This window comes from Hyla sarda, chromosome 6 (assembly GCF_029499605.1).
Source record: "Hyla sarda isolate aHylSar1 chromosome 6, aHylSar1.hap1, whole genome shotgun sequence".
In the NCBI taxonomy this organism is placed as follows: domain Eukaryota; kingdom Metazoa; phylum Chordata; class Amphibia; order Anura; family Hylidae; genus Hyla; species Hyla sarda.
Window position 1 is genome coordinate 42,940,281 of NC_079194.1, and position 24,232 is coordinate 42,964,512.

The 24,232-nt window shown below is 42.7% G+C and overlaps 2 protein-coding genes across 4 annotated transcripts in view; one reads left to right on the top strand and one right to left on the bottom strand.

Annotated features, from left to right (window-relative positions):
* CDC73 (cell division cycle 73) overlaps positions 1-24,232 on the bottom strand; it is an 89,336-nt gene that overhangs the window by 13,559 nt on the left and 51,545 nt on the right. The gene's annotated exons all lie outside the window — the stretch shown is intronic.
* On the top strand, positions 2,710-10,024 carry LOC130275502 (beta-1,3-galactosyltransferase 2). 3 transcript variants are annotated; one of them, XM_056523551.1, is made up of 2 exons: positions 2,710-3,231; positions 5,407-10,024. In XM_056523551.1, exon 2 carries the CDS (start codon positions 5,546-5,548, stop codon positions 6,809-6,811), a length of 1,266 nt encoding a protein of 421 aa, XP_056379526.1. In that variant the 5' UTR covers positions 2,710-3,231; positions 5,407-5,545; the 3' UTR covers positions 6,812-10,024. The 3 variants fall into 3 exon arrangements, with proteins under 3 accessions (XP_056379526.1, XP_056379527.1, XP_056379525.1); XM_056523552.1 differs by having other exon boundaries at positions 2,710-2,944; XM_056523550.1 differs by having other exon boundaries at positions 2,711-3,356.

The following is a 24,232-nucleotide window of genomic DNA, read 5'->3' on the forward strand; positions in this document are numbered from 1 at the left end:
CTGTATCATACCTTTCCCCTTGCTCACAATGTGTGAGCTCCTGGCAGGAGAAAGTGGGCGTTCCCTAGCAGGCACGTCGTCACCGAAGCCTGCAAGAGTTGTGCCTCACCATGCCCCGCACGTATTTCCCGAGTTTCGTCTCCTGCCAGGCCTGGGAGGAGACCAAACTTACTGTTTGACTTGTGCAGGGAACAGAACAGAGCCACCTAGTGGCCGTTTTTTCTATCACATTAAAAAACATATAAAAGGTTGAGAATTTTAACAGCAAGTAAATAGCAAAGTGTCTTATAATTGCATAAGGAACAATATATTAAAAGATTAGTTTTGTGACAGGTACTCTTTAAGGAAAAATTTCAGTGAGGAATTGCTAACAGCAAAGAGCCTCATGTCTGCCACGTGAACTACAAACAGCAGGTAAGCACAAAATATACAAAAGCCTCTGTTTTTGGATGAACCCACGTACCACCGCAACTGTAATAGTTGTGCAACAGCACAAAAAAATTAAATACACAAGTCGTTGCAAGCAGGTGGCAATTGCATTCAACTCATCAGTAAGATCGATGGAGGCAGACTCACATGCAGCTTGGGACCAAAAATCCTCATTTAGCAGGTTGTAACCACACTGACCATCAGTAGATGTGACAAGTATTGTTTTTTAGACTGGTTGTGAAGCAAAAAAAGCAATTCAAGAAGCAGGTGATCCCAGTCCGGTGTCTGACAGCTCCTGCCCAGCGCTCGGCTCACAACAATCAATAAGAGGATGATTTGTCAGACATCCTGTAAAATCGTGTAGGTGCGCCTGGAAACCATATAAACCTACAGGCTCCGCATCCATATTTGTTATTAGACGTAACCGGGGAGCATGTAACAAACACATTCACATTCTTCAAATAAAATCCACCAACAGGGAACATTCACACGTACTGTATCTGCTGCGGATCTAAAGCTGTTAAATAACCACATGAAATCTGCAGTAGACACTGCACGTGTGTATGTACCCATATATTATAACCTTATTGTCGTATATATTTACCTTACCATACATTATAATATATATATATATATATATATATATATATATATATATATAAATAAATAAAACGACTTATGCATGCTGGGAGTTTTAGTTCTTCACCAGCTGGAGACACACTGGTAAGGCAACACTATGGGGGGCATTTATCATTGGCTTAACACCACTTCAACATTCTAAGTGTCCCTGCAAATTTTGTGCAATTGCACTTTTTGCAACAAAAAAAAAAAAATTTGCACAATTTTCGGTAGAATATCTTTCAAAGTTGTCGATTGTTTGTTGCACCGTACCCCACTTTTTGCGCTGGAGTTGCATTTATTATTTGCGCAAATTAACTTTAGAAGTTTTTTTTTTGTGCAAACCTACACCACCTGATAGGACACGTACAAAAGTGTCAGATGCCAGAGCACAAAGCTTAAACCAATCTCTGCAGCTCACTGGTTTCTATAATTGCGCAAATTTATCAAGTCCTGTCCACCTTTTTTAGTAAATTTTGAGCAACTGTGCAAGCAATACACCAAGCAAACAGGGGTAAAAATCTATACTACCTTAGTGCTGGGCGGTATGACCAAAAGTGTATACCAGTAGTTTCACAGTATTTAATGGTATTTTGGGGGGAGGGGGAGTCCTCAATATAATGTCAGGTGTCCTCACCATGGTACCTGGGGTCTCTGTCAGGCCCGCCCGGTAACTCTCCTACATGTCTCCACAGTTCTGCTCCAGTTTCCCCCACCCGCAAGTCACGTGCCCGCCGGGAGTTTGAGTCCCCTCCCAGCTCCTCCCAGTCAGTTCAGTGCGGCTCGGACTACACTTCCCAGAGACTCTGTGCAGCCGGACGTTTCTCTATGCCATCACGCATTGGTGTGGGTTGCTATGGAAACGGTATTGCGGTATGTGAAAAATTCATATTGTAAAGGAAAAAAAAAAAACATACCGGTATTCGGTATGAACCAGTATACCCCCCAGCACTATACTACCTTACACTAACATTGATAAATGTCCCCCTATGTACGTAACCGTGTGTGTGTGTGTGTGTGACACGTGTGCGACTGTGTTTTTTTGACTGTGTGCGAGTAAGTGACTGTATATAGTAGTGCTTTCCAACCAGGGTGCCTCCAGCTGTGGCAAAACTACAACTCCCAGCATGCCCGGACAGCCAAAGGCTGTCCGGGCATGCTGGGAGTTGTAGTTTTGCCACAGCTGGAGGAGCCCTGGTTGGGAAACCCTGGTGTATAAGTATAAAAGTAAGTCTGTGTGTAAATAATGCAAAAAAATCATCAAGTTTCTTCTGGGGCTCATGATTCATTAAAGCTTGTCTGTCCCCCCCCTGGATTAATACCTCTAACCAGCCAGCAAGGGACTACACGGCCCAACATGCGTCACGTTCCGGCCTCCAGCACTATAATAAATTGTAAAGCTTGACAGGGAGGGCCATGCATAAGGCATTAACACTGCAGCATGTAAACCACAATCCAGATTATGCAACAACAAAAAAATAAAAACCAGAGCTAAAAAAAAAGATAAATTCTGGCAAAGATAGCAACGTGCAATGCACCTTATAGACCAGGGAGAGGTTAACGCGGCCGACTTTATCTACACAGGAATCCCAATAGTCTGGGTAATAATCATCCTAAGTAGAATGCATAGGATGCCGCCTGCCTCTCAGAGCAGGAGCAATGAATGCAAAAAGAAAAAAAAAAAGCAGGGGGTCACGTGATGTGGATCCAGGCTGTGACGTTGAATTCTGCTCTGTCAGAAGACAGCATCTGTCAAAGCCCACATATAAAGCACTGCCTGCGAGAGAGAAGCAGCAGCAGCAGCAGCAGGCTGGGAAGAAGCTGCTGCCGCCTCGCCTCCCTCCCCCTGCCTGCTCCGTAGTCCTCTGCACAGGCTGCCTAGCAACAAGACAAGGAGGTAAATCCTCTACTATTTAATTCGGACGGACTACTATGTTCTTTTCGGACGTCTTCTTCAGATGGGTCGGCACTGGCATGGATACAGACGGCTGAACGCTGCATTAGAGGGACAATAACAGGGGACGGATGTGTGAATTCTTCCAATGCGGAGGGGACCATCTGTGAGCAGAGACTACGACCAAGACTTGACATGCGGGGGGGGAAGAGGAGGAGGATGTTTTCCCCATTTCTCCTGATGGAGGGATATATAGGATGTCCGTGACTGGACCGGGAGGCTTACAGACGGTCAGTGGGCAGAAGGGAGAATTTTCGACACCAGTGCGCATGTTCCAGGTCTTCACCCTCCTCTTCCAAATGGTTACGTGCCAAAACTATTCAGAATTTTATTGGTAAAAATAAATTAAAAATAGGTACGTTCCCTTATTCCTTTCTTTACTAATACAGGTGCATGGCCTTGATTCGGTAGAGGGAGGAGTGGTGTGCAGATCAGCTATATTAAAATATGGGAATTTGGGAATAATTCTGATCATGTTAGAAGTAAGTCCCCCCCCCCTAACAAACTAGGTCAGATTTAATCCTTATCTAAAGTAAATCTTCAGCCGGCTCTGGAATGGACGAGGGGGAATCTGTATCAGACATGTGTGCAGCCTCTCTAGTCCCCATCCTTACATGACTCACCCATGTTACACGGTCCGGAGAGACAGAATCCGGATTCAATGACAATTTGCATTGTAATTTTACTTATTTCAAACCCCCATTAGGGGCCATATAAATATTGCATGCAAGGCACTGCAGAAATTGCATTAATCCTCAGCGCTTCGCAGCGTGCCATAAATCATGCAAGTGGAAGCCGATATAAAATGTGCTTACTTTGCCCTGGGCACGAGCTATAGCTGGCGAGGAAAATGGGTTTTACAGGACAAAAGAAAAAAAATCCTGAGCGACTCGGAAGGGGTATATTTTAAGAAACAGATTAAACAGGTCATTGCCTGAATAAAACATTCTGCGGCAGAAAACATAAGACTACTAAAAATACGTATAGATACAGGCTGTGAGGCTGCTACAACTAGTTAAAAGTGTTATGGCTGGTTAGCCAGGCCCCCTTCCTGTGTTAACAATTGTGGCTATATCTAAGTATTTAGCTAAAACATAAAAGCATAAAAGGGAACAGGGCTGATCAGTTTTATACAGAAACAATGCAGCATACATAAAACATGTAAAAAAAAAAATAACAAGTCACTTCAGAATAGAAATGGAAGTGGGTATGGAGAACTGAGGCATTCCGTGTTACAAAAAAATTATATATATATATATATATATATATATATATATATATATATATATATATTTTTTTTTTTTTTTTAATATATCTATATATATCTCTGTTTCCCAACCACGGTGCCTCCAGCTGTTGCAAAACTACAACTCCCAGCATGCCCAGACAGCCGAAGGCTGTCTGGGCATGCTGGGAGTTGTAGTTTTGCTACAGCTTGAGGTATCCTAGTTGAGAAACAGATATAAGTGTATATATTATAAAAAATGTTATATATATTTATTTTTATAATAATATATATAATAAAAATATATATTATAAAAATAAATATATTATAAATATATTTTACAAATATACACCAAAAGAAAAAAAAGTACTGTAAAAAATATATATATTTTAAAAAGTTTTTACTTAATTCTGTTTTTGTTTAAAACTGATGGAGATTTATGCGGTTCATGTATCAGATTGTATAAACTGTTTATTTTATATTTCAAATTAGAATAAAAAAAAAAAAAAGAACTTTTGATACAAAAACATTTAAATATGTAAGTGTAATCACCTCCGATACAGTAAGTACTAGGCGATATTTGGAGGTGGCATAGTTTATAGACTCCTATGTGGAGTGCAGTTCATTTCAGGCACTAGTTAACAGAATCCATAGTCCGTGCTGTGTTCTAGATCTAGAGGGCCCGATAGAGACGCGTGCGATGCATAGGGCTATGGCGCCATCTAGTGACTAAATCAAGGCTCTTAATGTCAAAGGATTTTAACACTTGGCGAGTGCAGGGAAGCAGAACACGAACAATATTCATGTCGAAAAAATATTACAAAATCCTTATTGTTTCAGCAGTGAATACCAACAAAGTGGTCTTGAAAATACACAACCCGAATTGGTTTTGACACAACGTCTTCTCATTGACTTTTTTGGACACGATGTCTGTCGGAGAACACATGCCAAGCAGTGTACTGTGACCAAGACATTGCAGCTCCAATATAGTTGACTAGAGCCTCATTGAATAATACAGTTTATAGAGCAAATCTATTGGGCACCTTGTAAATTGTATCTGGCAGGATGCAATCGATGTCAGGGTCACATTTCCTTTCAGCTCGATTTGGTGGGGTAAAGAGCATGCATTATAAAACACTTACTGGTTCATCTCTTAATCCATCACTTTTTTTGTCTACAGGTTCTCCTCTAGGAAATGGTTAAACAAATGCTGAAGAATGCAGGCCGCCAGCTTGTAGATACTGCCACGCTGGTAGGGGTGGACTAACAGAGCGGGCATTGGAGCAGATGCAGTATACCTGCATCCGGAGGTCGACAGCATGCTTCAGTGGAGGAGACGTCACTGCTGCCTGGCCAAGATGACCTGGAACAACAAGCGCTCCCTATTTCGGACCCACCTCACCGGCCTCCTGTCACTCGTCTTTCTGTTTGCCATGTTCCTGTTTTTCAGTCACCACAACTCCTTCGCTGGCAGAGTCGGAATGAAGGACAATCCAGTGACTCACGCCATCCGTGGATTTAAAGCGATGAAAAGCGAGACCAACAGCTCTCTAAGGAATATTTGGAAGGATACCTTGCCTCAGACCCTCCGACCACACACCTCATCTAACCTGAGCAATGCCGAATCGCAACACCAAGGTGTCACGGGCTTGGAGAACACCTTGAGCACCAATGGAAGTATTTACAGTGAAAAGGGCTTGGGGCGCCAAAACTTATACCATTACAAATATATCATAAATGAGCCGGAGAAATGCAAAGAGAAAACGCCTTTCCTCATACTGCTTATAGCGGCAGAGCCCCGGCAGATAGAGGCTCGACAGGCTATAAGACAGACCTGGGGAAACGAGAGCCTGGCACCGGGCACCCATATTGTCAGACTCTTTCTGTTGGGTTTACACACAAAGATTAATGGGTTAATAGAACAAGCTATTGTGGATGAAAGCCGGCAGTATCACGATATCATCCAACAAGAATACCTAGATACCTATTATAACCTAACTATTAAGACCCTTATGGGCATGAATTGGGTGGCAACGTACTGCCCGCATGTCCCGTATGTTATGAAGACTGACAGTGATATGTTTGTCAACACCGAATACTTGATACACAAACTACTGAAGCCTGACCAACCACCGAGAACCAACTACTTTACAGGGTATTTAATGAGAGGCTATGCACCCAACCGGAACAAAGACAGCAAGTGGTACATGTCACCGGACCTGTACCCGAGTGAGCGCTACCCAGTCTTCTGTTCTGGGACTGGTTATGTATTTTCTGGGGAACTAGCAGAGAAAATCTTTAAAGTGTCTTTAAGTATTAGACGGTTACACTTAGAGGATGTTTATGTTGGCATCTGCCTTGCTAAGTTGCGTATTGACCCTATACCCCCGCCCAATGAGTTTGTATTCAATCACTGGAGAGTTTCCTATTCTAGCTGTAAATATAGTCACCTTATTACCTCCCATCAGTTCCAGCCCGGGGAACTGATAAAGTACTGGAACCACTTACAACAAAATAAGCACAATGCCTGTGCCAATGCAGCCAAGGAAAAAGCCAGTAGGTATCGGCATCGTAAAATGCACTAATAAAAAGGACTATTCTGTGTGTGCAGATAGGAAAGCATGTCAAGTGGCAAACTTATCTGAGCTGTAAATGGGATTGAGAAATTATTTTTTTATTTAAAAAAGCATATAAAACTATATGGGGGGATATAAAACAAAAACAGGTGGAAAAAAAAAGAAACCTTGCATTAATAAAAACGTTGTGTGTTTAATCTGTGCAATAAGGTGCATGCACACTTTAGTGGTACAGCTGCTACTTTATGTGCCAATAAAATCCATCTGGACAAAAAAACTCCCAAAACAAAGAACTTTATCTGCACATTAGGGTGCGTTCACATGTTGCGTTATGATGCAATTTTTGAAGCCAAAACTAGGAATGCAATCAAAATAAGAGAAAGAAATATCAATCTAAAATATACAAAAACACCATTGATTCTCCCAGTGCGATCCACACCTGGCTTCAAAAACTGCAACAAAACAGCAAGTGTGAGCCCAAAAATTGTTCAATAGTTATTGTTTCAAGCCAAAGCCAATAATGGCTTTAAAAGAAATGGGGAATCATGAACATTGTTAGTTCCTTTTATTTGGATCCACGTCTGGCTTTAGCCCAAAAATCTGCATCAAAAGCCATTAGTGTATGTTTCCCCCCCAAAAATGCCTATTTTGGTGCAGTATTTTTATGCAACTTTTACAAGCAAAGCGTTAATAGGAAGGGGTAGGGGATTAGTACAGGAAATAATCTATTCTTTTAATCCACTTCAAATTTTGGCTTTAAAAACTGCATCAAAGAGGTTATGGGGAAAAAATTCTGCAGATTGTTTATTCCTGTTTTTGAGTGGATTTAAAAAGGAATAAAGACATGTAAAAAGGGAAGATTTATACTTTTCCTTCCTCCTTTACACTTTTTTTTTATTAGCACAAAAAAAAAAAAAAAACTACAGTGGATATTTCTCAAGAACAAAAGCTATGTGTGAATTCTGCCTTTGGGTGTTTCCATAGATGCGGTTTGATTCAGTTTTCAAAGCCAGAGAGAGTACCTTCAAAAGAAAAATAATCTCTCCTTCCTTTATGATCCACTCTGGAAATGGACTTCAAAAACACCCTTAGTCCATGTTCACAAGGCAGAATTTTTGCGGAATGTCTGTGCAAAACAATTTCCAGCAGGCACAAACACCACTCGGAAATGCATTTTTCAACCAGATTCCCCAAAAAAAGAATTGACATCTTAATAGTTTTCCCCACATAAATTCCACCGTGTGCACCGTGAATGACATTGAAAGCAATTTCTGAGCAGAATTTTCCGACAGATTTTGTTAGGAAATTCGATCGTGTGAATATAGCCTTAGGGTCTATTCACACGGCAGAATTTCCGCATGCAGATTCCACCTCAGTTTAAAGCCCAACAGACTTCTATGGGATTCCGCACTGCCATTCACACTTCTGAATTTCCGCATGCGGATTCCACACCAATTCTGCACAAGCCAGAAACCACCCAAATGAATGCAGAAGCGGAATTGGTGTGGATTTGCAGGAATTCTGCCGTGTGAATAGACCCTTAGGGTGCGTTCACATGCTATTACTAACAGCGGGTTGGCCGCTGCAAGTTACGCTACCATTGATTTAAATGGGTCCACAGACAGTCCGCAGTAGTGTCAGATTTGCGGACTGTCCACTGACCCATTCAAATGAATGGTAGCGTAACTCACAGCGGGTTTCCTGCAGCGGGAAACCCATTGCTAGTTACTAGCGTGTGCACGCACCCTTATAACGGTACGTTTACATGGGCGGACGGGAGTTTCCCGCAGCGGACTCCAATGAAGTCAATAAAATCTGCTGCAGATTTTTCTGCTAAACTTGCAGCAGGAAACTCGCATAAGATCCCAGTCGTGTAAACGTACCCCTAGGGCTCGTTCACATGAGCGGATTTACCAGCAAACTCGCAGTTTGAATGGACGGACACTCCACGGCAGATTTTTTGGCAGCGGCATTTACACTGCAAAAAAATATGTGCAGACCCCATTAAAGACAATGCGGTCTGCAGTGGATTTTTGCCAACGGAAATTATGCTGCCCACATTAAAAATCTCACCATTAAATACTCTGCAAATTAGCTGGCAAATCTGCCCGTGTGAATGAGAACTTAATGCAGTAATTTCAGCAACTGTTCCATTCTTTCGACTTATGCAAGAAAACAGTAATGTGTGTGAATCTGCACTTGGTTTGGTTTCTGCAGGTGCTTTCTTTTGTGGGTAGGTTCACACCACGTTTCTGTATCCGTTTCACTACTTATGTTACAGTCCACTTAATTTAGCTTTTTAAATATGCGTTTGAGTATTCAAGGGAAAAAATTGTGTTACTATTAATTTATTTGATATATATTCAATAAATAGATGGATATATAGTTATATCATCCATCTCAAAAAAAAAAAAAAAAAATTATATATTATATATACATATATATATATATACATATATACAGTCTGTGGAAAATGGATTATGCATTTTTTTAAATCAACTGGTGCCAGAAAGTTAAAGTTTTGTAAATTACTACTATTTAAAAATCTTAACCCTTCCAGTACTTCTCAGCTGCTGTATTTTCCACAGGAAGTTCTTTTCTTTTTTGAATTTCCTTTCTGTCTGACCCCAGTGCTCTCTGCTGACACCTCTGTCCATTTTAGGAAATTTGTGGAGCAGGATAAGTTTCCTATGGGGATTTTCTCCTACTCTGGACAGTTCCTAAAACGGACAGAGGGGTCAGCAAAGAGCAAATTGGTCAGACAGAAAGGACATTCAAACAGAAAAGAACTCCCTGTGGAGCACACAGCAGCTGATAAGTACTGGAATGGTTAAGATTTTTTTAATAGAAGTCATTTAAAAATATGTTTAACTTTCTGGTACCAGTTGATTGAAAAAAATAAATAAATAAATAAAGGTTTTCCAGTGGAGTACCCCTTAAAGGTATACGTTTCCCTATTAAACATTTACGTTAAATGGACAGCAATGACGCGGTGTGAACGCGGGCTTATACGAATACCCTCAGCAGTCTACAAGGAAGCAGGTATGGTTTACACCTCCTAAACCAAAAATCACTGCACGTGGCGCTGATTTTCCCCATGTCACAGGATCCCGGCAGAGGTCAGAGGGCATGTAACCAACCGTTCCGGTTATTATGACACAATGTTGACATCGTAAAAACTGCAAAAAAAATCGTTTTCAATAAATAAAGTGTTACCAGAGACATCAGGCTGAGCAGTCCTTATTCATTGCCAGTATCATGTCCTCTTTTTCCATATACCCAGAGACCAAACAAATGCCTGCTCTACATCAGTGGTCTCTGAACAGTGTCCCTCTAGCTGCTACAAAACTACAACTCCCAGCATGCCCGGACAGCCAACGGCTGTCTGGGCATGCTGGGAGTTGTAGTTTTGCAGAAGCTCGAGGGCTACAGATTGGAGACCACTGGTGTAAGCAGCTTTAAAGGGGTACTGCACTGGGAAAAACATTTTTCAAAATCAACTGGTGCTAGAAGGTTAAACAGATTTGTAAATTACTTCTATTTAGTAATCTTAATCCTTTCAATATTTATCCGCTGTTATATGCTCCACTGGTAGTTCTTTTCTTTTTAAAATGTATTTTCTTTCTGACCACACTGCTCTCTGTTGTCACCTCTGTCCATTTCAGGAACTGTCCAGAACAGGTGAGGTTTGCAATGGGGATTTGTTTATACTCTGGACAGTTCCTAAAATGGACAGAGGTGTCCGTAGAGCACTGTGGTCAGACAGAAAAGAAATTCAAAACGAAAACTTCCTGTGGATCATACAGCAGCTGATAAGTAGTGGAAGGATTAAGATTACTAAATAGAAGTAATTTACTAATCTGTTTAACTTTTTGGCACCAGTTGATATAAAAAAATATATATTGTCCAGTAGAGTACCCCTTTAAAATAAGTTGAAAAAAATTTTGTTAAATTATGCACCACCATGTCCAGCACCGGCATCGAGCAGATTGTTACAGCTGCTCTACTTGACTGTGAAGGCTCAACATATTCTGTTATCCAGTGAGAAGGCAACGGCGGAGCAGACACTGACGAAATGTTCCCATGTTCCCAGTGTGTATCAGGACATGGAGGGCGGATCACTACAGGAACCAATTGTACAACATCTAATTTCTTTAGGAACAAGAGCTAGTAAAATATTTGCTATTGACCCTGAGCACTCTCAACCCCAAGAAACGGGCAGGAATTATATTAAGAGGAACATAAAATCACTTTAATCCTTTTCTTAGAAGTAATTCCAGGCATAGTCTGTATCATGTTTCCTTGTATTCTGATTACAGAAGGGATTGAGTTGTAATCTCTGTCTATGGTGTAAACAGGGGAGTAAAGACCAGACGTGTGTGCTTCGTGCAGAAGGTATACGCATATATACACATGACGTACACGGTTGTCCCACCAAACATATGGGACAACTGGGACATCAAGTATGGGGGATATAAAGTTGTCCGATGGGGCAGGAGTGGTGGTCATGAAGTTGCACTGCTGCTCCATTCACCATAAAAAGGGGTACTCTGCTGGAAAAGAGTTCATTTTCAATCAACTGGTGCCAGAAGTTATAAAGATTTGTAAATTACTTCTATTAAAAAAATCTTAACCCTTCCAGTACTTATTAGCTGCTTTATGCTCCACAGTAAGTTCTTTTCTTTTGAATTTTCTTTCTGTCTGACTACAGTGCTCTCTGCTGACACCTCTGTCCATGTCAGGAACTGTTCAGAGTAGGAGCAAATCCCCATAACAAACCTCTCCTGCTGTGGACAGTTCCTGACATGGACAAAGATGTCAGCAGAGAGCACTGTGGTCAGACAGAAAATTAAAAAAAACTTTCTTTGTAGTATACAGCAGCTGATAAGTACTGGAAGGATTACAATTTTTAAATAGAAGTAATTTACAAATTTGTTTAACTTTCTGGCACCTGTTGATGAAAATAAATTGTTTTCTTTAATGAATTGTTGAAGAGGGTTGGAGTTTTCCCAACAGCTGGAGGCACCCTGGTTGGGAAACAATGGTCTATGGAATGGCGGGTTATGGTTGAGTGCTGTACTTGGCTATCTTGAGTGGGCAACAGTGTTAGAGTGAATTGAGTGGGAGTGCCCAATACCACTCCCCTGAGTGCTGATGTTCCCAGTGGTCCGACCCCCTATAATCATACACTTATCCCCTTTATTGTTAACAGGGGATAGGTGTAAATTGAGGAACAACACCCTAAAAGGTACATGCACACTATTTTCGCTTGCAGCAGAATCCCATTGATATCGATAGGATTCTGCTGCTTAGTGCACACAATGGGATTTCTGTAGCGGTAATATGATGTGGAACCAGATTGAATTAAAAGGCATGAACCAGGAAAAGCTCATTGTCTATGGGACTTTGAATTGCAGGAGCTAAAGGGAAACTCCGGTACATAAGTTATTAACCCCCTATCCACAGAGTAGGGGATAAGTGTCTGATCGCGCGGGTCAGACTGCTGAGATGCCCTATTCGGCACCCCGGCTCTCCTCATGCACGGATTACTGTCTACCACTGCATGGTAGGGGTGACCGAGACATCCGCGTCGTGCATCTCTATGGTAGAGCCGGAGAAACACGAGCACAGCATCTCCGACTCTCCCATAGAGATACATGGAGGGGGCATGTCGGATGCCGATCCGTGCAATGGTGGACAGTAATCTGTGCACGGAGCAGATGTTGCTCCAGACATGAGGAGAGCCAGGGTGCCAGGCCGGGATATCAGTGGTTGGAACTCCACAATTAAAATCGGAAGGGTATGAAAACTTGCTTCCCTAGATTAAGGTGCTTGTTCCGGGAGAGGTACCAAACAATTTTTATTTTATGTTGGCAACGCGTTTCTATCCTGAACTAGGATCTTCATCAGGCATCGAAAGGCATTGCCAACATAAAATAAAAATTGTTCAGTACCTCTCCTGGAGCAAGTTTTCATACCCTTTCGATCAATATACCGTTCTGACTGTCATCTCCGGCACTACTTTGTGGCAGCTGCCCCATACCTCGACTTTCCCAACGCTACTGTAGGTGTTGTGTTCTGAGCGCAACACCTAAGGGTAAGTAGCCTAATTTTATTACTGCTTCATTATACCCTACCGGTCCTCACGAGGGGCGCTCCCTGCAGTCTTTTATGTTTCTTTAATTTTGGAATCCCGTGATCAGACACTTACCCCCTATTAGGGATGTCCCGATACCATTTATTTTAAGACCGAGTACTAGTACCGATACTTTAATTCTAGTACTCGCCGATACCAAGTACGAGTACTTTTATTTTAAAGGGAATCTGACACCAGGGTGACCCGGTTTCTGCACTGCTTACCGTATGATATGTGGGTTCCTTGCTGTGTACAATGGAGGCGGCTGCTGTAGTATGAGCCAAGATCTCTCTCTTCTCCATTGGACAGAACAGGGAATTTGCATTGGCGGCGAGAATGATGTCTACGGAGCAATTGGGCTGACATTCACATGATGAGCAGTGGTAGAAACCGGGTCACCTGCACTGTCTACACATATAAATTGAAGTTAGTGCAGGTGACTCTGCTGTAAGATTGCCTATAATAGTAGGTAGTATCCACTTGTAGGTAGTATAGATAGTTGCAGACATTAGTAGCAGCCCCCTGTAGACCGCAGCCCCACCCCTTGTAGACAGCGCCCCCCCCCCCCCCCCCCCCGTGTCCCACTTGTAGACAACAGGGCCCCCCCTTGTAGACAGTGCTCCCTCTTGCCCCCCTTACAGATAGCAGGTCCCCCCCCCCCTTATAGACAGCAGGTCCCCCCCCCCCCCTTATAGACAGCAGGCCCTCCCCCTTTATAGACAGCAGGCCCCCCCCCCCTTTATAGACAGCAGGGCCCCCCCCCCTTTTATAGACAGCAGGCCCTCCCCTTTTATAGACAGCAGGCCCTCCCCTTTTTTTTGTATAACTGTTTAGGCCCTCCCCTTTTATAGACAGCAGGCCACCCCTTATATAGACAGGAGGCCACCCCTTATATAGACAGCACTCACCTGCGGCTGTCCTCGGGTGTTGCAGCTCCGCTGTCCCGTTCTCCCGATCGCATCATTGCGTGCTATGGAGGAGCATGTGACATACACGTCACTCTGCTTCCTCCGTAGAATTACGCTGGGCGCAGGGGAGGAGGTGTGACGTGTATGTCACATGCTCCTCCATAGGACGCAATGATGTGATCGGGAGAATGGGACAGCGGAGTACGGGACAGCGGCCGCACAGCAGCAGATATCGGACATGGTATCGGGGACATTAAAAGAGTCCCCGATACCATGCAAATGCCGAGTATCAGGACATCCCTACCCCCTATCCTGTGTATAGGAGTTAACTTTTTAAGCCCCTTTAAAGTCAACGTGGTCTGCTGAGCCCCGTTTGTGACTGGCATGTTGGGGGATCTGGTCCCACAGTTATTTTTCTTAGACTGACCGAGAAGAGAAATGGAAAAGATTCATACATCAACAGGACATAAACCAGCATTTCCTCAAACAGGGTTCCCCTAAATGTGACACAGGAAAGCTTGGACAAGATTAGGGAACCGTCTAATCTGAAAAGGAAGACAAGACAAACAAAACACTAGAACTGTGTTTTTCCAATACTGTTCCACTAGTTGTTGCAACTAAAACTTCCAGCATGCTGATTAAAAAAAAATGGAAAAATAGTCCTACTAGGCTTCAGAATAATTTAGAATAAGGCAAAATAAATAAAGATAAAAAAGAAAGAAAGGAAGTGTCTGATAAGATATAAAGTACAATTACATTTATTGAATAATACTGAGGTCTGGGGCAGGGCCCTTGCCGCAGACAGCTCACTAAAATAGAATGGTAATAAACATTTAAAAAATTACGTTAAATTAGTATTGCACTTAAACGGTGGGACAATGGTGGAGGTTTATAGTCTAATGTATGTAATAGGATATGTCCAATGTGTGTAATAGGATATGTTCAATAAACAGTTTTTGCAGCGCTGGAGGCTCGCAGTTACCAGCCCACTGGCAATACTTGTATGCGCAATAGCGCTAAAGATCTATCCTCTATACCCAGACGGCACGTGGACAAAGTACAAGAGGGAAAATAGATCAAAGTCAGGCACTTAGTGCCTCTTACCGGCTCCGGCGAAAGCAGTTATATGCGCATAGCAGCGCTTAACAAAGCTACGGATTGATGCCTCTCAGCCCCGGCAGCACGGGGAAGGTGTAGAAGAGGTGAAGATGTCCGGTACAGATGGTAATGAGGTAGTCCGCTGGAGCGTATAGCAGCGCTGGAGGTCTTTGGTGTGGGATCCCTCTCTACCCCGACGGCACGGGGACAAGCTGAGAGGGCAGTAAAAAACCAATAGTGGTGGACAAATAATCCAAATAGTCCCGACTTCTTGTGCAAAGGCAGTCTTGGACCAGATGCGTTTTGGGGAGCAGCGTCCCCTTTTTCAATGGTGGATATGCAAAGACTGACCACACATATTTTCTATTTTTTTTAATCAGTATCTATTTGGCACATGGGTATGTGCAACGCAATATCATCGGTTTAGGTCTCATATTTTACGTAGAGCTCCCACAATTGTACATTATAAAACCTCCAGTATGCCCGGACAGCCAAAGGCTGTCCGGGCATACTGGCTGTTGTAGTTTTGCAACAGCTGGAGGCACACCGTTTGGAAAACACCGCACTAGAAGATAAGATTCTAGGCCTAAAACATGATCGCACGTCGACAAACACACAAAACAGAAACCAGACTGAAGTATCATAAAAGCTCATTATCAGATGAATATGGGTTCTGTAAAAACCGAAGCCATGACGTAAGTGTGAACAGCGCCTTTCAGAGTTTTCTCACATCTCCCTTTGTTAAGCCTGATGATGGCGTGTATATATAAGAGCTGTATACAAAACACATGGATTTACATCATTAGTTACTTGAGTTTGCCTTTGGGCCTCGCTGTTGAATCGCTTACGGTGGGCAAATAAAAGTGTCACATTATAAGAATAAATACTACAGACTGCGGGCCTTTCAGGTTTGGCCGACTTTTCTCTAACATGTAGGTGGTCTTTAGGAAGTGGTTATACTATAGTTGAAGCCTCCTTTGACCGTTCAGATTTGACGTGAAGAAGAATAGTATAGCACAATAGTACAACCATATCGACTAAACGGCAAAACACAAAGTACCCAAAGCATCCACAATGATTAAAAATGGGTGTTTCTATAATTTAACTTAAATGGGCACTGTCATTAACTTTTTTTTTGATATGTTGTAGTACTTATGTACAACATCTCTCTATTATACATCAATAAATTTTTGGGTTTTTAAAATATTGTATTTTCTATTTGAAATCCGGCCACTAGGGGTCTCCCTCCTAGTGGCCGGCTGCAGCGGGAATTGAAAGTGAAAGTAAAGTGATCTTTACTGTGACATGCTGAGAATTGTAGTTTTGCAACAACTGGAGGGTCACAGTTTGGAGACCACAGTTACAGTGGTGCCCAAACGGTAGCCCTCCAGATGTTGCCAAACTACAACTCTCAGCATGCCTAGACTGTCCAGGCATGCTGGGAGTTGTAGTTCTGTAACATCTGTCCCTTCATATTTAGCAATTTTCATGAAATTTTTGAAAATTGCTGCTCTACTTTGAAGCCCTCTAAATTTTTTCAAAAAGCAAAAATATGTCCATTTTATGATGCCAACATAAAGTGGACATATTGTATTTGTGAATAAAAATAACATTTATTGGGAATATCCATTTTCCTTACAAGTAGAGAGCTTCAAATTTAGAAAAATGCTAAATTTTCTAAATGTTCATGACCTTTTGGGATTTTTCACCAAAAAAGGATGCAAGTAACGCCAAAAATTTGCTACCAAAATAAAGTAGAATATGTCACGAAAAAAACAATCTCAGAATCAGAATATTCGGTAAAAGCGTTTTCGCGTTAATTCGTAAAGCGATGGTGGTCACAATTGCGAAAAAGGGCTCAGTCCTTAAGGTGAAAAAAGGCTGCGTCCTTAAAGGGTTAATGGTTCTGACAATCTGAACACTTGAATAAAGTTTAGAGTATGCGAGAGGGGTTCGCTGCTTCCAAAGTTTCCCAACCAAAACATATTGCCGCAGTTAGAATACGAGTTGGTAACCTGAGTAATTTTTCCTCCGTTTGGAACAGGAGCATTTTTCATCTGATAAAAAAGGGGATCGAATGGAAGGGGAAGCCACAGTCCCGAGCTCACTCCAATATGGGCAATATGCAAATGCACATCCTAAAAAAATATTGGGCAGGGAGACTTCTGAGACTTACAGTGCCAGCACACAGAGATAGACAAATTGAGCCCATGTAGAAGGGCAGGAGTGTGAGGCCATAACACCATGGCCCATCAAACTGTGTGAGAAAAAGTGGAGAGATTTCCCCACAGCCACAAATCACTACCAGAGCTCGGTAGCTGAGCTGTGGGAAAATCTCTCCACTTTTTCTCACACAATTTGATAAATCTGGGTCCATAAGTTTATACTGATTTCCCCCATATGGCGTGCAAATAGAAATCCTATTATCTGTCAAATTATACGTCACTTCAATAAGCAACCTAAAAGGGGTACTCCGCTGCTCAGCACTTGGAACAAACTCAAATCCATCCACTCGTGGAAACACGAGCTTTACACAGTGTTTCAAAAGCCATTTGGGGGGGGGGGGGGGGGGGTAGATAAAGAGTGCAAGTAAAATAACTGTATAAACAGAGTAATGTGCCTTCAAAAATAAGTCATGGGAATGGAGCAACTCAAATGGAGAGGACAATCTTTGCCCTATAATTTCCGATAACTGGAAATCTAAATAACTGCTCATCAAACCAGAGTTGTGCCATGGTCCTTGTAAGGCTGTCAGGGAAGGCCGGGGTAAAGAGAAAAGAGAAAAAGGGGCAATCCAGGACTACGCAAATTTCTATTGACAAACTTGCCAGAGTTTGCTACAAGTGCCAAAGGTCTCAGGGGTGAAACGTAAATTTATTACATAAAAGGTGGACCAGAGAATGATTCGGGATAGACAGGAGCTATCCACAACTTTATTTCCGTCCATTTCACAAGAGCCCTCAAGGCAGGATAATATAAAAAAAAATGTCTGGCAGGGCTAGACCGCCAGCTGATTAAAGAGCAAGCATGAAACTATTTGCCATCCTCGCTCCAGTGGAGTCACACAAAACGAAATATGAACGCCTGCAGTGCTTTCAGCCCACTACAGAGGGACAGAGACTTGGAGTCTTGAAGAAATACATTCACTTAGGAAGTATAGTCATTTGAACAGCAGTCATCCTGGCAGAAAAGGGAAGAAGCAGACCATTCCACCCACTGATCAGACGCTTATAACTTAGGGAAGTCATTGGCATGGAGAGCCATTATTTGCTTCCTCGAGGTACTTGAGAGAAGTTTCCTGCCAACGATACGAGATCGGGATGTACATTTCCAGTGTCTCAGCTTTAGACTTCGTAGTCTCAAACAGATGGCTTCCCAAAATCAAGAAGGAGAATGTTTAAGTTTGGAATATAAATATAAGTATGGTTAACTCCTTAATGACCATGGCCATTAATGTATGTCCTGGTTTGGCGGTACTTTGCGCACCAGGGCGTACATTTACGTCCTGTGTATGACCACCGGTAATGGCCGACATGCGTGATCGTGCAGATGTCCGCCATTAACCCCTCAGATGCCGTGATAAATACAGATCACAGCATCTGAGGCAATGCGCATGTTAAAATAGATGACTGGATCGCCGCGGCAGCGCTGTAATGGCGGACGGAGGTCACCTCACCTGCCTCCGTCCATCTCCCGGCTTCTCCTGCTCTGGTCTGAGATCGAGCAGACCAGAGCAGAAGATCACCGATAACCCTGATCAATGCTATGCCCTATGCATAGCACTGAATAGTATTAGCAATCAAATGATTGCTATAGATAGTCCCCTATGGGTCGGTCCCCCTATAGGTGGTCAAAAAAAGGCGATTTTAGATTACTAATTTTGTACAAAGTTTTTGATTTTTTTTAAGCAGTACAAAAATATAAAAGTATCTAGTCATGGGTATCATTTTATTCATATTGACAAACAGAACAAAAACGCAAAAATAAAATTGGTCTGGTCCTTAAGGGGTTAAAAGAACATCGCCTGCAAACAATGAAAGCTTTCACCCCTTGTCCCTCACCAATAAACCATGGATGGTTTGGGTTTAGACATATGGCCGCAGCAAGGCGTTCAATGCAGAGTACAAATTGTAAGAGGGGGTTGCCCTGCCATGGTCCATTTCCGAGGCGGATAGAGTGAAAGGTAGCTTGATGACAACTGATCACCATGAATAGCGTCTCCAAATGGCAGAAGAGAAATAGTCTGATAAAATATATGAAGCAATGGTACAAAAAAGATGCTCTACAGAGGCGATCAAATGCCTTCTTCACATCTAAACTTGAATGCAAGGCAATTCATTTATTTATTTCTATATCAACTGGTGCCAGAACGTTAAGCAGATATGTAAATTACTTCTATTTTAAAAATCTTAATCCTTCCAGTACTTAGCTGCTGCATGCGCCACAGGAAGTTGAGTTGTTCTTTTCTGTCAGACCCCAGTGCTCTCTGCTGAAACCTCTGTCCATGTCAGGAACTGTCCAGAACAGGATAGGCTTACTATGGGGATTTGCTCCTGGTCTTGACAGTTCCTCAGAGAAAGAGGTGTCAGCAGAGAGCACTGTGGTCAAGCTGAAAAATGTTAAAAGAAAAGAACTTCCTCTGTATTACACAGCAGCTGATCAGTACTGAAATAATTAAGATTTTTAAATAGAAGTAATTTACAAATCTTCGTAAATAAAGGACAAAGGTGCCCTGCACTCACCGCTTCAGTCCAGATAATCCTGCTCCCATCTCGGGTCACGACTCGAACACAGAGGACATTGATAGTGCCACTATCCGTGTCCTCCGTGTTCGAGTCGTAACCCGAGATGGGAGTAGGATTACCTGGACTGAAGTGGTGAGTGCAGGGCACCTTTGTCCTTTATTTACTACTATTTGGTGACTACGGTCTTTATTGTCCTAGCACCTCCACTGCCAGGGTGGATTTCAAGACTAGTGGGACGCCGTCTCCATCTCGTGGTCTTAGGAGGCTTAAGGTAACGGTGCCACTGTTTCTTTTTTACTAATAGTAATTTACAAATCTGTTAAACGTTCTGGCACCAGCTGATTTAAAAAAAAAAATTCACTTGAGTACCCCTTTAACATCTACTAGGTCTATTGTTTGTCCAGTGGTATTTAGCACAGAGGATTTGTGGAGTTCAGGCCTGCATAGGTCAGGACTATTTTGGCATCCCACAGGGATCCTACACAATATTAGGCAGGTGGCTTTAAAGGGGTACTCCACCCCTAGACATCTTATCCCCTATCCAAAGGATAGGGGATAAGATGTCAGATCGCCGGGGTCCCGCTGCTGGGGACCCCGGGGATCGCTCCTGCAGCACCCCGCTATCATTACTGCGCAGAGCGAGATCGCTCTGCACGTAATGACGGGCAATACAGGGGCCGGAGCATCGTTACGTCACGGCTCCGCCACTCGTGACGTCACGGCCCGCCACCGTCAATACAAGTCTATGGGAGGGGGGGTGGCGGTCATCACGCCCCCTGCCATAGACTTACATTAAGGGGACGGGCCGTGATGTAATGAGGGGCGGAGCCATGACGTCACGCTGCTCCGGCCCCTGTATAGCCAGTCATTACGCACAGAGAGAACTCGCTCTGTGCAGTAATGATAGAGTGGTGCCGCAGCGGCGATCCCTGGGGTCCCCAGCAGCGGGACCGCGGCGATCTGACATCTTATCCCCTATCCTTTGGATAGGGGATAAGATGCCAGGGGCGGAGTACCCCTTTAATATGGCCGATCTATGCAAACACAAACCTGATTTCTGGCAGGCTGTATGTGAAACAATGAGGAGACATTTCAGGCTGAATATATAAAACATGAATCTAAAACATGAATCTGTAGGTATAAGAAAAAATAAATAAAAAAAAAAAAAAAAAAAAAAGAGACCGGTGCGCCTCGTGTATTACCACTTAGACTTGTGGACACAGCAATTGGGAACTAGCCCTTAAGTAATGCCCGCTCCCCTTAAGCAAGTGGATAACTTTCATATCAACCTGCCAATTTAGGGTTACAAAATGGAATGCAGGAACAGCTGCTAAAAGGCTGCTTTCACACTATAAAATTCATCCGTTTTAAAGATCCGTCTGATGTTCTGTTATGAAAACCGGCAGTTACTAAATCCCATACGGCCGTTAGAAAATCCCATTATAGTCTATGGGATTTTTACATTATCCGTTTTAACCCGTTATAGCCCGTTTTTAATAACTGACTTTATTTTGTGACAGAAGATAGTAACAGGAGAAATAGTGCATGCATTATTTCTACCATTCATTCTCCCGTCACAAAATAACGTCCGTTAATAACGGGCTATAACGGGTTAAAACGGATAATTTAAAAATCCCATAGACTATAATGGGATTTTCTAACGGACGATTTTCAGGGTTTTCATAACGGAACATCAAACGGATCTTTAAAACGGATGAATTTTATAGTGTGAAAGAAGCCTAAGCAATCCAATCCAGAAGTGAGCAGTAGTATGGAGGCAAAATTACCCTTCAGATGGCCATCTGAAAGGTCATTTTGCCTCCATACTACTGCTATATAAAACGTGGGGTCTAGAATTCATATGAGAAAGTGCAGCTACGAGAGGAAATAAACCCAAGGGGATAAGCATTAGTGGCCACTTGAAGCCAGAAGAGGTAGCATTTACATGTAAACAGCATACATTTCAGGCAACTTGTATAGTCAGGCACTTGTCAGCCGAGCCTTGCTGGAAGATAGGTGTATGTCGGGAAAAGAACAAAAAGTAAAACATTCAACAGTAAACGCTCAGATGAAAACCGTGATGGAATTGTAGAAAATTACCATGGAAACTGTTCTAAAAAGCTATCTGTAGTGTGTTTAGCCTGCTCCAGCCTCCAGAGCAGACTGATACCGAGTGAGAGCAGGGCTTTTGTTTTGCTGTGCAAGTCAACCACTTTGCTTCCCCGCCGTAGCTGGATGTGCGTGGCGTCCGGTACTCAAAAGGCAGGATTTATATAATGGGGTTATAAAATTTTCATCTGCCAATGGGGGAATATGATTACAAAGTACACAAGAGTCTATTTTTTGTCTATAAATTGGCTACTTAAAAAAATTATTTTCTTTTGGGATTTCTTTTCTTTCATGTCCACAGTGCTCTCTGCGGACACCTCTGTTCATGTCAGGAACTGTCCAGAGCAGGAGAAAATCCCCATAGCAAACATATGCTGCACTGGACAGTTCCTAAAATGGACAGAGATGTCAACAGAGAGCACTGTGATCAGACTGGAAAGAAATCCCAAAAGAAAAAATAACTTCCTCTGTAGTATACAGCAGCTGATAAGTACTGGAAGGATTAAGATTTTTTAATAGAAGAAATGTACAAATCTGTTTTCCACTGGAGTACCCCTTTAAACAGACAAAAACTGGTTTATCTGCACCGCCATGCTGACCCCCTGTTTTGCGCTACAGTATTACATGAGTAGCGGACGTCAGGTGACCGCCACAGCAAGTCAGGCCATTTGCTACTTATGTAACACCGGGATGCCACATGGGATATATGTTGCCGTTTTTCCACTGTGTATTTACATGCATAGCATAATACAGTAGCAGGAAAGTGGATGGGATTTGCAGAGATCTAATCCACATGCTGTGTAAAAAAAATTAAAAAAAACACAAATGTGGAGGGGCTTTAACATTTGCGGCATTAATTTTTTTAAACAAAATTTACATTTTTTTTTTTTTTTAATTTTGCAAAAAATTTCCCTTTTTACCTTTGGGTTGAGCGCGTATAAACTGCCCTTTGTCAGAGGTGAAGTAAGGCAGCAACTAAATTGGCTACTTAAAAAAAGTCACATGCAAATCAGAAACTATGCCTCCATAAAAGAGGTGAAAAATTTACACTATGGCGAACTGAGTGGGGGGAACATATGCTAGTGCAAAAAATAATACATTCTGCTCAAATTAAAACCAAGTATATTCTCAAATATAAGCAAAATCAGCTTAAACTATCTCCCCCAAAATCCGTGCATAAATTGACCAGAGGTTAATTTTAATTTAGCAATTCATGCTACATGCAGATTTATCTGCCTAATAAATTCACAGATGTTGCAGATTTTCTTTTAGACATGCTCAGGATGCTGCAAATACATAATTTTTTCTTCAACAGCATTAATAAGGATTGGCTGTCTAAGTGTGTTGCAAACTGTAGCAATTATAACAATTTAGTTACTAAATTTCCAAGGCCCTGTTGTGTATAACCATGCGCTTCCAACACAAAGCAATCCTAAAAGAGAGACTCCGCGGCACTGGTATATGATGCAATTAAAAGGTTATTTATTGCGGCATAGCAAATAACAGGTGTAAGGTCAAACAGCCGACAATCGCAGGTTTCGCGTCAAATGACGCTTTCTCGAGATGCCAGTTTAGTCACAAAGCAGTAGGAGAGGACCGACAGAAAAGGAACCAAGCAAGTGTTCGAGGGCACCAGACAAAAAAAAGAACCGAATACAACCCCTCTGACAGAAAAACCGAACCATAGTAACAAAAAACAAAGAGGTGGGTGCTGTGTCCCCCAATGAATCCTCCGAGAGAGATTTTACAGTAAGCATGTGCTCCATTGAGGGACAGAGACCGTGGATGTACCAGCACAGTCCCCGGGGTGAAAAAAAAGGTACCCAAAATAGAATCAGGCAGGAGGACTGAGCCACTGCCGCCTGCAACACCTTGCAACCCAAACCGGCATCAGCGGACGCAAAAGTGTGCAAAGACAACCAAGTGGCCGCCTTGCAAGGCCGAAGCCCTATTGTGTAGCGCCCAAGAAGCCCCAACGGAACACATGGAATGCAGTGTCACCCGAAAGGGACCTTCCCCTTACAACGGTACGATTCTGAGATAGCGAAATGGATCAACCGCAAAGTGGATGCCTTGAAAGCCGGAAGACCCGTGCGACGACCCTCTGGAATCCCAAAGAAAGAGTCACCCTGTCGAAAAGATAGATCCGGACAGCACGAACCACATCCAGACAATGGAGGGAACGCTCCTTGGTGTTGGATGGAGCCGGACAGAAGGAAGGAAGAACGATCTCCTCGTTAACACGAAAGGAGGAGACCACCTTGAGCAATAAGGAGGGAGGCAGCCGAAAAACAACCTTGCCCAGTGAAGGACCAAGAAGGGAGAGCGAAAAGAGAGCCGCCAGCTCAGAGACCCTCCTAATGGAGGTAATGGCGATGAGGAAGGTGACCTTCCAGGAAAGAACGCGAAGGGAAGAGTCCTGAAGAGCTTCAAA

Excerpts from the sequence above, each read along its gene's own strand:
- LOC130275502 (XM_056523551.1), top strand. The coding sequence starts at position 5,546 with ATGCTTCAGTGGAGGAGACGTCACTGCTGCCTGGCCAAGATGACCTGG.